At 34.4% G+C, this 14,312-nt stretch overlaps 1 protein-coding gene across 3 annotated transcripts in view; it reads left to right on the forward strand.

Moving 5' to 3' along the window:
* The window catches only part of LRRC49 (leucine rich repeat containing 49), a 129,927-nt gene that overhangs the window by 98,532 nt on the left and 17,083 nt on the right, over positions 1-14,312 (forward strand). For all 3 annotated transcript variants that reach the window (XM_082618513.1, XM_082618511.1, XM_082618512.1), the window contains 3 exons: positions 1,375-1,535; positions 11,948-12,185; positions 13,593-13,778. In XM_082618513.1, the coding sequence (XP_082474639.1) occupies positions 1,375-1,535; positions 11,948-12,185; positions 13,593-13,778 (585 nt within the window). The remainder of the gene's footprint in view (positions 1-1,374; positions 1,536-11,947; positions 12,186-13,592; positions 13,779-14,312) is intronic.

The raw sequence follows: 14,312 nt of genomic DNA on the forward strand, positions 1-14,312 counted from the left end.
TAGCATACTCAATGGTGTAAACTTTTGTGCCTTTTTTCTAAGCATCGCTATATCTACCTCATTTAGAATATTTATTTTTGCCGACTCTAAGTCAGCCAGAAAACCAAATGCATGGAGCCAGCATGATAGCCATCCTCCGTTTACTCACTGCCCCTGCCTCTTTCAAAGTAGCCTTAGTACTGAGTAAAAATAGTGGTATTGCTTAGATTAAGAATTGGTTTGTCCCAGTCATCTGCAAATAACTGAAATAGAATTCTTTAAGGTAAGGTGCCTTTTTATCATAGATTTGGGGGAAAAATTTATAGTAGAATGGCAGATTCCTACTTGCTTTAGATAAGAAGGACATACATAAAATGTCAAAAAGGTTCAGAAGTATATACATATTAAGTATAACCCATTTAATTATATAAACAAATTTGAAATTCCAAGCAATAGAAAAAAGAACCCATGCTAAAAACATTTTTAAATGCAGAAATAGAACTTTTAAAATGTTTAGTTTTAATTAAGCTTTGTCACCACTTTTCATTCCTATCCAATGCCATTTCTACATCTAAAATTTTAGACAGGCAAAGAGGTGGAACTAAACATAAGTATTCTGCATGTGTGAATGCACTGAGGGAATGGGCAAAGAATCTTCCTAACAGCCTTCACTGGCTCCAAAGAGAGCAGGTGAATCAATATCCACAGATGATTTTTCACTGGATGATTGTTCTCTTAGTAAAGAGAAAAGGGTAAGTGTCCATTTTTAGCACTCTGATTTAATCAATATGCCATTTAAAAATGTTAACTTTTGATAATGGATAATCTAGGATGCTACTAGTTATCTAGAAATATTTCAGCCTAGTACAATTTCATTTAATAGTCTATGTATGATTATTAATTTTCAGACATTGTAATTTATGCTGTGAAGCTTGGAACATTGATCAGTCTCTCTCCTTCCTCCCTTCCCCCCCAATGTATTCCATAATATTTGCCATAATTATTGAGTAGGAAAATTAAAATATCATTAGTTTTTTCTTGCTGTGTTTAAACGCAAAGGCATAATTTTCTGTCTAATTAAAACTTCACATAATACTTGATATATAAATTTCTGTGGAATTAAACGTTCAAATAGTGAATTTTCTTATCTCCAATGGAAGTAATTATTGTTTGTATATAATTTGTTAAGGATGATAGAGCATCGTTAAGATGGTTGATTGCATAGGTTAAATAAAGGCCACTTATACTGTGTTTTAGAATACATATTTGGTAGCTACTTTTAAGTAACAGACTCCTTTTAAAGGTGTGATAAGTAGTACAAACAATATGCTCCTTGGACTCTCCTGCTACAAAAATTGCATCATGTAATTCTTGTCCCAATGAACTTTTTCATAGGAGAAGAAAAGGTTAACAATTAACAACGTAGCTCGGAAGTGGGACTTGCAACAACATCGAATTACCAATGCTGCTACAAACCAAGATAGAAAAGATTCAGACTCTCAGGACCACTGTCAGAACGATGGAAGCACCATCTCTGCATTTCCAGAGGAAACAGGGTATGCAACGGTATTCTTTCCAGATACTAGTATCTCTGGAGAACTGAATTTGGAGCAGAAACAGGGAAACATTTGACATATAATTATTTTAAGATAGTTTTCTTAAAAAAACCTACTGAAATTAGCAGTAGGTTTTAAAAGTTAAGATGGAAATATTGAAAATATAAGCTGAGCCCTAATTTAAAAACCCTTCAGTAGTTTCTTATTTTTCATAGGAATAAATCTAGATTACTTAATATAACCTATGAGACCCTCTACCCACCTCACCTATTGTATCCCACACCATCAGCCGCTTTATTCTTGTGCTGCAGCCTCAGTGGTTTCCAGTTCAGTTACTTCCTGCTTCAGAACGCTTCTCTTACAAACAGCTGTATTCTCCCCTGCCCTACTTCCCTCACCCTACCCTGGCTAACTACAACTCAGCCTGGAGGTCTTAAATTTAAACCTCACTTCCCCTGAAAAGCCTTCCCTAACGAATTCCCGGAGACTAGGCTAGATCAGATACCTTCTTTTCTCCCAGTACTCTGCTCTTGCCCTTGTTAGCACTTATCATGACCATAATTAAATAAATAGTGGGTAATTCATTGTTTCATAACTGTCTTCCCCACTAGAATGTAAGCTTCTCAAGGAAAAGAATCCTGATTGTCTTAACCTCTGTTGTTTCCCCAGTAGCTATCACAAATCCTTACTCCTTAACTAGTAGTATTAAGCAATTCGGCATAAAATCTGAATAGTTACTCCAGTTGTGTTCTATAATATCTGTCTATTCCAGTGGCTCACAGCCTCTTTCTTCTATGACACATTGGTCAGATAACACATATCCCTTGATTTATGAGCAAATCTGAGGACGCTTTCTAGACTTCACATGTTTCTTTTCCTCTCAAGAAGGCATACTAGAATCAAGTAAATAAGGGGAATATAAAGCATATATATCTTCATATTTTATTTATAATTTAAAAACACATATATATAATTTCAAAATAAAACCTAAAAATCAAAGGTAGAATGCACTGCAATTTTGTTTCACTTGATGCACAGGTATCTAATGACCAAACCAAATTCTGAAACACATTTCAAACTAAATATAATATAGCTTTTATTTCAAGTTTTCAGCCAGTATTCTTTAAGCTTTCCATATGTGAAGAATGCAATAAAGTCATTGAAGAGGAATTAGAATAATATGTTGGAAGTTTACTGGAGTTAAAGAGTTTGACATATATTTTAAAGACAAATATACTTTTACAATTTTAGTTATAAGATTAATTTATATTGATCAATGTACCTCCTTCAGCTCGCTTGGGTATCCACATGGTAGAGTTTCTCAGATCTTTTAGCTAGAAAAATAAGGAAACAAGAATTAAAATTCTAATTAAGTGATGATTTGTATAACAGATATATCACTTATATTGCCCTGAAGCTTTATTTAATATTACTTAAATGTCAAAATATAATTTTACTTGGCTAGAACTATATAAAATTAAAACTATATCATTGGGCTTTAGATTTATGGCTTTCTCCCTTCAGTTCTGTCAGTTTTTACTTCATATATTTTAGGTGTTAAGTGCATATATGTGTATAATTTTTATGTGTTCTTGATGAATTGACCCTTTTATCAATATAAAATGTCCTTCTATGTCTCTTGCATGTCTCCTGTGACAATTTCTTGTATAACATCTCTTTTGGTTACCATTTGCTTTGAATATCTTTTTCCTTCCTTTCAATTTCAATCTATTTGTATCTTTTAATTTTGTAGAAAACATATAGTTGAATCATTTTCTTAAAATCCATTCTGCTAATATCTGCCTTTTAGTTGGAGAATTTAATCTATCAGATCCTAATGAGAAAGGTCTTACTTTGGTCATTTTGCTATTTTTTTTCTACTTGTATATCTTCTTTGTTCCTCAGTTCCTCCATTGCTTTCTTCTTTTGTGTTTGATTTTTTAGTGTAACATTTTAATTCCCTTCTCATTCCTTTTACTGTGTATTTTGTATTTTTTTTCTTAGTTGTTACCCTGAGGATTACAATTAACATCTTAATGTATAACATTTTAGTTTGCATTAATACCAACTTAGTTGCAATAATATACACACACTTTGTTCTTATATATCTCCACACCCCTCTATGTTGCTGTTATCACAGATTTCATCCTTATACATTGTGTGGACATTAGCATAGATTTATAGTTATTATTTTATGCATTTGTCTATTAAATCATATAGGAAAAAAGAGGAGTTACCAACCAAAAATACAGTAACACCGGCTTCTATATTTATCTGTGTAATTACTTTTTCCAGTATTCTTTATTTCTTCATGTGACTTTGAGTTATTGTCTAGGGTCCTTTCATTTCAATCTAAAGGACTTTTAGCATTTCTTAAAGGGCAGGTGTACTAGCAATGAACTCTCACAGTTTTTGTTTATCTAGAAATGTCTTAATTTTTCCCTGAGTTTTGAAGTACAGTTTTGCTGGATATAGAATTCTTGGTTAACAGTTTTTTTCTTTTCTTTCAGCACTTTAGGTGTGTCATCCCACTGCCTTCTGCCTTGCTTGGTTTCTGATGAGAAGTTGGCTATTACTCTTATTGAGAATTCCTTTTACAAGACTAGTCATTTCTCTCTTGTTGCTTTCAGGAATCTCTCTTTGTCTTTCCACAGTTGGAGGTGATTGTTTAGGGTCCTCTCAGGTCTTTTCTGAACATAAATGTGGACATAAATGTTTCCCTCTAGATTCCCTGGAATACACAGGAGCTTCTCAAAGTCCCTCTTTCCCTAAGTATCTTCTTCCCCAGACTCTTGTTTCTCAGTCTTTTTGGTCTGTCTATGTTTGCCCATGTGGCAGCAGCTAAATATGTTTTTGCCTTTAAATACTTTTGAGGGCTTCCCTGGTGGTGCAGTGTTTAAGAATCCGCCTGCCAATGAAGGGGACAAGAGTTCGAGCCCTGAGCCCAGAAGATCCCACATGCCACGGAGCAACTAAGCCCGTACGCCACAACTAAAGACCCAATGCAGCCAAAAATTAATAAATAAATACATTTGTTTAAGGAAAAAAAAAAAACACTTTTGAAAAATGCTGCCCGGGAAGCCACCTCAGCCATGAGGAAGCTCTGAGTCAGGAAAACAAAGGCAATCCCTTGAGCTGATCCTTTGGGGAGCTATTAGACGTGTCAAAACACATAACAACAATTTTTTTGATAATAAGGTATGTATGGCTTCCTCTGGTACCGGCAACCTACACAAGGAATGTGGACTGTCACCTTCAAGGCTGCCACTGAGCTGGGGAGTGGGGAATGGTAGCAGGGTAAGTTAAAATGCCACAGAACTCTCTTAGTAAAATTCAGCACTTTTTTCCTTCATTAGTCATTCTCCTGGTTGTTGTAATTTTTTTTAGACTCCAGAATTCTGAAAAAGTTGATTTTGACAGTTTGTGCTATCGTATTTGTTGCCTTCTGTAGGGATGGAGTTTCTCTCCTTTGATATGCTAATTTTGCTGTATTCTATGAGCTATTCTTTTACATTTCAAGATCAGTATCATTTTTATCTGTTCTGTAACCAAAACATTTGTCAATTGGTAGCATCTAAAGTTTGAAAACTGGTAAAGTGTTTAAATTTCTGTGATTATATAACTATCATGTAACTATTTTTTACTTGAGAGTTAAGTAGTATACTATGATTATATCTCATTTTCTGCCTCCTAAACCATTCAAGGAGACTAGTCCTAGCATCAGATTCCAAGATTACACTTCAAAGTTTGTTCAAAACCATGCCACACTTCAGTTTGCTTCGTATTTGAGCCGTGCCTTTCTTACATAGTTTCTTTTTATCTGGGGTTTCTGATGGCCTGTTTTGTTGTGTTGTTTTTGTTTGTTTGTTTAACAAAGAAATTTATGCTGCCTTTACCACATTCCAATTTCTTTGAATTTCTGTTTTTATCTTTTGAATAGAATTCACTCTTATTGAAGCTTTCTATGTCCCTGACCTAATTTAGTCTCATTATTTCCTTTTGGACCATTGTTTACAGTTTATTATTTTACATCATATTACTAGTAGCCTTTGCTTTTTACTTGGATTATGTGTCTTTTTCATATCCTCAAGTAATTCTATCCTCTCAACCTCCAGATGGTAGAATTCCTCTGAGTTTGGTCCTGGGCCCTCTTTCCACTCTCTGCTTCCCCCCTAAGCAATATCATATATTTCTTTGACTTTAAATGTCATTTATATTTTGAAGATACCAATATGTATTATCTCTTCTTTTATGGTTTACCCATTTGGATTGTGTTTAAGGGGAAAAATCTTTTACTACATTGAGATTATAAAAATATTCTCCCATTTTGTCTTCCTAAAGGTTTAAAATTTTGCCTATCATATTTTATTCTTTATTACACTTGGAATTGGTTTTTAAGTTTGAGGCTGATGTCAAATTTGTTTTTCCCCTTAGGAATAACCAGTTGCCCCAGTGTTATTTATTGAGTATTCTTTCCTTTTTCCACTGAACTGCAATGCCCCTCTGACTGTTTTATTGGCAGTGGGAGAAGTAGGTAGTAGGGTCCTTTTGCAGATCTTCAATTAATGCCCCTCCCTCACTTCTCATTCCCATCTTCCATCATATCTCTGTTCTTTCCTTTCCAAAGTTCTACTGGGCAGCTTGGCTACCATCTTTGTTCTTGTCTCCAGTTCATATTCAAAGCTATGGCTTCCTTTGTCCTTCTTCCTCACTCAAAATTCTTCACTTTCCAGCTTCCAGAAATTTGTTGAAACTTCTTGCTGAAGATTGTCTCCCCCTTTCCTTTTTACTTGTTATTGTGTTTGTATAACATTTCAGTTACTTTAATGGGGCCTTAGAGGGAGAGGTTTCAAACACATGTGCTCATTCTGTCTACTTTTTTATCTGAAAGCACAAAGTGAAACATTTTAAATATTAGTAGTTATATTACTACATTCTCTGTAAGTCTTTAAAAATATAATTAAATTTCATCTCTTGGGAATGATATAAGCCTGGCTCTCTCTGAAGGTAGAAAGCTAGTCAGAGGGCCACAAAGTCTCTTCCTTAGGGTTCCAATTTGTTTTTTAATGCTTCATAAGATTTTCCATTTTCAACAATCCCATTTATAGTCTTTAGTATTTCATAATGCCAAAAAAGTGGCTAATTCTTGTGTTACAATGTCTGTGACCTTTGGCTTGTGGGTGTGTAACTAAACGCCTGGAAATAAGTATCCATGAAAAAATTACAGGCACATAAACAGAAGAAATTCTGTAAAACTTTGGTATATCCCATTAATGATTTCACTGTTCACTGTACTTGGGACATATCTGTAGTAAAGTGACATACTACAGGTTTCTTTCCCTTGCCAGAAATGGGAAAGTACTTGGTGTAATGTTTTCTTTGCTTACATTGGATGCATGCAGTGAAGCTGGGTTATTTTTGGTCATTTCCTGTCTATGAACACTGTGGTATTTTAGCCAACACTACTATAATAAAATATAATGCATAAAATGAATTTCCATGCCTATGAATGTTGTAATAGAAATTCATAAAATATGTTATTATAGGAATCAGCACCACTTATTCACTGGGAAAAGAAACTTCTGAAATATTTTAAGTCTTTCTGTTCTAGCCTGTTATAGAATGCATAAAGATTTTTTTAAAAACCTGTAGTCCTCTGAAATATTGTCTTTTTTTTCCATATAGGCATTTAAGAGTATATTCTTCATTTAGCCTGACTTTCAGGGACTCATTACTGGGTTGCATTAAGTTAATCACCCTGTCTTAGTGTCCTCTACTAATCAAGAAGGCATGGAATAGTTTTCTGATTAATTCTTATATAAAGATTGAGTTTGATAAATGAACATTTGGACTTGGAATTAACCAGTAAAGATCTTGAAGAGAATTCCTATTTGATGGCAAACTGCCTACTGTTATATAAATAATACTTGAGTAGGGAAATATACATGGAAATGTATTGGGCTTCATGGAGAAACAAATCTTAAAGCATAGATCCTCCATAGAGGAACACCACATTTCTTAGAGCATAAATTTAAACTAGACAGAGGTAAAACCTAGACCAGATGACTCCATCACCTAGTCTAAAACATTTGAATAACACTTGAATCCTCCCTCTCCTTCCTTCTCGACAATCACTAAGTCCTACTTTTATGATCTCTTAAATATCTGGTATATCTGTGTTCTCTTCTTTTATTAATAATTATCACTAAAATGTATTGAACTAAACATGGAGTATGGTTTAGAATATGATTTCTAGTCTTAATAACAACTCTGAAAAAATATGTATTATGATCACCATTTTACATACAAGGAAACTGAAACTGCAAAGAAATTAAATAACTTGCTCCAAAAGTCATCTATTTATCACTGGCAGATCTGGGATTTGAACTAAGCTCTATCTGATTTTCTTGCCAATGCCTTTTCTACTGCATGATACCCTCTTTTTTGTTATGCCCTTATGTGGTCTAGTTGACACTATTGCACTGGTCTTCCTACTAATCTCTCTCCATTCAGTCTCTCCCTGCTACATCCTCCACAAAGTTCACCAATTTATTATCTGTCTCAGGTAGGTCCTTGAGGGCAGGGAGCATATCTTATTCATCTTTTTATCCCCAGCACCAGAACCTAGCTCCATGCATGGCACATTGGAGATGCTTAAAAACTTGCATTGAATATTGTTCTGTTACTTTTTTATTTAGAAATCTTTTTCTGCTCCTCAACCTTATGGGATAAAATCTGACTTTTCAGCTTCATCTTCAGCTACTACTCCGCCATATGTTTAAGTGTTTAATTTCTATGTTTCAGTGTACCACACATATTGAAATTGTTCTTAACTGAATGTGTTATATATAATTAGGCTTCTGTGCCTTTATTCATTCTATTTTTCTTACCTAAAGTGTGCTTCCTCCTTCTACTTCTGATGAAGTTCTACTGTTCATCTTTCAAGGACCAGCTCAAATACTACCTCCTTTTGAAACCTAACTTCTCGCCACTAGAAGAATTAATTGTTCTTCCTCTGCATTTCCATAGCATATTGCTTAAATATTCATTATATGACAATAAACATAAATATTATATTAGGATTAATGTATACATTTATCTTGCTTTCCACCCTCCATCCAGATTGGGAGCTCTTTAAGGACAAATAAGTATTAATTTATCTTTATATCCCCAATGCCTACCACAATATCTGACACACAATAGGCTCTCCAGATTAACCTATTTGTTTAATGAGGTTGAGGTCATTTCAGTTTAGAAATTATACCCATGTGTTTATTAATTTAACTGCAGAGTATAATTAGAGCAGTTATATTTCTGGGAACATAGCCCAATAAAAGAGAGTTTTGATATATTTAAAAACTTGCACAGGATTTCTATACTGATTGTCCTTATCAATTCAGATGAGTTGGTTGCCTGTGACAGAATTCTTAGGACAGTGCCCTGTGGGCTTTTAGCAAATGTTTGATGAATAAGTGAATGAGGGAGCAAATGAAATAATATGTATGTATGTTTGACTAAAAAGATGTGGACCTATCTATTAAGCACACAGGGAAAACCGGAAGGACAATCCCCAACATATAAACATAGGGAACAAACTTCCTAAGTTATTTTTTATGGAAATCAGAGCACACCTTCCCTGAGGAACAGATTCCTCTATTCCATATTGGCCAGAGTTTGAGGCTAACCTCAAGCCTCATTCAGAAAATAACTGAAATGGGTTTGGTCTTGTATGACCTATTTAATAGATGCTTTGTTTCCTATCTACAGCCCAGCAAACTTGCCATTTGTTGTTACTGAATGTCCATGTGAGGTCTATAAAAGTTAGAAATTACTTCTGCTTTGTTTTATAACTATACAGCTGTTTTGCTTAGGCTAGGTTTGTTTATTTCACTTATTTTCCTAACAGTTTGCTTGACAAACCTTTAAAGAAAATAAATAATCCTTTTCTAATAATAGACATTTTATTTTGTAGTTTATATTCTTAAACTTTTAATCATATGGAAAAAAGGTAAACAATACACTTCCAAATAGATGATATAAAACAACACAACTCCTCAAAGGATTTATCCATGTTTTTGGCACATAGCTGTGATTCAACTCCTGTTGTTGCATGTCATGACCATCAGGCATCACTACATCAACTAGCAAACCTTTTTCTTGCCTTGACTTTACTTCTTCATTACTGGTCTTTGCCTCACCTGCAGAAACCTTCTTACTAACCCTTAGCCCATGACTATGTCACTGACTTGTCCCTTTGCTCAAACCACAGTTTATGATTGGAACACCCTTCTTAAGAGTCAATAGATACTCATAAGAAACGTCATAATTGTCTCATTTCATTAATTCTTTGAAGAAATATTTATTGAGCACAACATGTGCTAGGGAACTGTGCTAGGTGCTGGATCTACTATAGTGAATGTGACAGAGTTTGAGCCTTCAAGGATCGCAGTGTTTAGTAAGAGAGACAGACAAGGAAACAGGTAATTGCAGTGCAGTGTGGTTAAGTGCTGTAATAGTGGTATATATTCTTTTCATTAAGCCCTATTTATTTCAGTGGCATTGAAATGTAACTCCTATCCTTTATCCTATTCTAGAAATGATTATATGCTTTACATAGCTGAACACAAAGTTATCACACAAAGCACAATCTAAGGAACTCTTAGTTCTCATCTTATTTTTGTTCCATATTATCAGCCATTACATTTATAGGATTATCATCTAAGATTATTCACACACCACTGCTCATTGAATGTTTGATTATTGTCATATAATAATCATTGTCTTGAGTACTAGTCTGGCAGAAATCAGTCCTTTTATACTTTTTCAGTTGCATATTCACTTAGAGTTGATTGATGTCATTACCCAGCTTCTTATTGTGTCAACAAATGTGTTACATGTTAACTGGTACCTATGAAATAAGTACAGTAAGTCTAGTAAAGCATGATAAACCAACAGGGTGATGGTTTGTCAGTCTTATTCCCAGCATCAGCATTATAAAACTTTTGAAAGTCTTTAATAATGCAGTCATTTACGTTGTGAAAGGCCCATTGTGAAAAGCTCATAGATTCCAGAGCCCCAAAGCTGAAAAAATATAATCAAAATTGTAAACACATAATTATGCTTGAGTATGAGAAGTGATGTATTGGAAGAGTGTACAAAATTCCACAGGAGCACAAAGGAGAGCAAAGCACTAATATATTTAGTAAGGGCAAATAAATACTGTCTGAGAGCAGAATTCCAGAACGAAAACCCATAGAACAAAAACCAAGCATCGATTGAGTTTTGAGATTGGGTAAAACAAATGGTTATGTCTCTATTCACAAAGCAGAAAATTTGAATTGGATCCAGCTATTTCTTCTTCAAAGAGCTATCATTTAGGAAACCTTTTACAAAACATGTGGCTCTAACTGAAAATAATAACAATGATCGTATTCAGTAGATATGTGAAGTTATTTTGTATCTGTGTGTGTGTGTGTGTGTGTGTAATATATATATATATATATATATATATATATATTACACACACACACAGTCAGTAGTGGATTTCTTTATCATTTCTTATTTCAAAATGGGGAGGAGGGCCTCCCTGGTGGCGCAGTGGTTGAGAGTCCGCCTGCCGATGCAGGGGATACGGGTTCGTGCCCCGGTCTGGGAGGATCCCATATGCCGCGGAGCGGCTGGGCCCGTGAGCCATGGCCGCTGGGCCTGCGCGTCCGGAGCCTGTGCTCCGCAGCGGGGGAGGCCACAACAGTGAGAGGCCCGCATACCGCAAAAAAAAAAAAAAAAAAAAAAAAAAGGGGAGGAAATCTTCATTGATTTTACTACTTATAACTGTAATATATATACGCTTGCAAAATTTCAAACAACATTGAAATATTCAAAAATAGAAAGTCAAAGTTACCCTTTAATCCAGCTTCTGAGAGAGAAACTATTCTTAGCAGTTATTATATAAATTCCCAAGTGTTTTATAAACATAGTTTTATATTACATGGTTCTTACTATAGAAATATTATTTTGTAAAATACAGTTTTTTTCAGCCAGACAGTGGAATACTTTATAGATTAGGAAAACCTATTTGTTTTCACATGCAAAGATATCTATGATATATTAAATGGATTGTTTTAAAACTAAATAGAATATCAATTATCTTTCATTGATATAAATAATTTGGGTTTAAAAGTGGTATTTTTTTTGTTCACATGTGCCTCTTTTTGAATTAAAGTACATGACTAGAAGAATACAAAACTTGTAGATATTCTATTGAAAATTAGTCTTTGGTGCTCTGGGTTTAATTACTGAAATGAAAAAAAGTGAATATACAATTTCAAATATCTTTCCAACAGGTCCTTATAATCTGTTATTTACTTTGCATGATAAGACTTTCATTTAAAAGTATATGTTGGGTTTTCCAGGTCTCTGGACTCAGGACTCACCAGTGCTTTACAAGATCTATCTGTCACAGACACACACCTTGTCGAAGTGGATGGAGACACACTTTCCTTGTATGGCTCAGGAGCGCTGGAATGTCTGGATCGGAATTGGAGTGTGCAAACAGCAGGAATGGTGACAACAGTGTCCTTCACTTTCATAGAATTTGATGAAATCGTCCAAGTGCTTCCCAAATTGAAGATTAAGTTTCCTAATTCTTTGGTAAACATTTCCTTTTAGTTGTATGTTTGAATTCTTCTCAGTCATGACTTGTATATTGAGGCCAAAGACTTTTTTTGCGGTACGCGGGCCTCTCACCACCGTGGCCTTTCCCGTCGCGGAGCACAGGCTCCGGACGCGCAGGCTCAGCGGCCATGGCTCACGGGCCCAGCCGCTCCGCGGCATGTGGGATCCCCCTGGACCGGGTCACGAACCCGCGTCCCCTGCATCGACAGGCGGACGCTCAACCACTGCGCCACCAGGGAAGCCCCAAAGACCTGTTTTAACTTTTATTTCTGCAGTTTCTATCTGGCAGGGAGACTAAGTTCTTGTGTTGATTTTCTGAATCTGGGATTTAAATTAGTATTCATAAATGACCTTGCAGTCTTCTGTAAATATTGGAAATTATCTCTCTAGAAAATGCTTCTTTATGGAGTATAACGGACTAATATAATTTTATTCAAATTATATATTTCTACTTTGTAAGACTTTCAACAGGACCTCACCCAACTGTATATTATATATTCATTTATTGTACCTGGTATTAATGGGACATATATAATTTTTACAGTAGTCCCCTAACAACACTTAAAATAACTTTAATAGCTCATTAAAGTTACTTTGAGAAATTAGCCCTTTCCAATTATGGTATTATTGTACTACTTATTAGTATGAATTTGCAGAAACTGTGATTTCCATGAATTCTTTCCTGAGTTTTTATTATCATTGTGTTTTTCTCTGTCAGCCAAGTGATTTCCCTCACCTACCCTTTATTAAGTGTTTTTTTTTTCTTTTGTTATATCATCCTCCCTAAAGAAGATAGAAGTAGAGACAGTATGTTTAGAAAAAATAATCCAAATTCACAGACAGAACACTTATATTAGCATTTCGGTTTTAGTGATTTTATTTTCTGGTAGCCAGTTTAAGTAGCCTACATAGTAATTAGCAAGATAAAAGTAATAATGGGTAACTAGTTCTTCTCAGAAGGGCTGTGTGAGCCCTGCATTTATAAAGTTCTGAAAATTTTACTTCTGATCTTTCCTTTGTAGATTTCATCTCAGGGTAAAGCATATAAAATCATTGTAATGCCTGGAAGAGTCTGAATTATTGTATATTTATATAGTTTTTAAGACTCTTAGGTTGTTAATAAATAGGGGGATGTCCTTTGCAGAAAGGAAATCACTTTGAATCCAATATTGGATGGATTAATATATTCCATCAATAATTTTGCATTAGGTGGATTAAAGTTTATGTAAGTTTAATACATTCAGTTGGTTTAATGGAATTGAAAACATATTAGCTAAGCATAAAGTTTACATTTATTTGGGGAATGATCAGTGAAGCTTTAATGTTAATGTTTTAAGATGGTTAAACTCAATATTCACCTCTTTTTTTGTTTTATTATTGTAGCACCTTAAATTCAAGGAAACAAATCTTGTAATGCTGCAGCAATTTAATGCACTAGCACAACTCCGTCGAGTTGACCAGCTGACAGTTGATCCTCAAGGAAATCCAGTTGTCAATTCAACACTCTGGAAATATTATGTTCTGTTTAGACTGAGCCATTTTAATATGCAGAAAATAAATGGAACAGAGGTAAGCTAAACACGAAGTCAACTGTAGAATTAAAATATTCCTTTTTAGGGGAAGTAGTCATAAAAATGTCCAGGAATTTATGTATAAAACCATGATAGAACTTTTGAGAAATAATGTTTTTTTAAAAAAATCTTGACATTTAAAATGTTGAAAAGCTAAAACTATTTATCTAAAAACTTCTAAGGTACTAGACAAATTTTGAAAATAAAATAGTAACCAGATCATGGTGAATAGTAAATACTTTTTTGATAGTTTGTAAGTATTCAGAGAAGTAAAGTGTTGGTAGAATAATAGTTTAAAATAAAAAAAAAACACTTCTGTAAGTAATGTGATCTTTGTATTTTTCAGAGTGCTTTACAGACTGTTTGACTTGCAAAATGGTATGGGGAAGTGATACTAAATGTCAATTAATAAAGATTGTGGTAGGGGAAGGGAAGAATAACATGGAAAAAAAGAATGTACATAGGGAAAGAAGAGTGATTTTAAAAAGAAGAGATGAGAAGGAGAAATAAGCAAGGAGGAAAGATAAAAGAA

Source organism: Mesoplodon mirus, assembly GCF_964341445.2.
Source record: "Mesoplodon mirus genome assembly, chromosome: 4".
Taxonomy (NCBI): Eukaryota; Metazoa; Chordata; class Mammalia; order Artiodactyla; family Ziphiidae; genus Mesoplodon; species Mesoplodon mirus.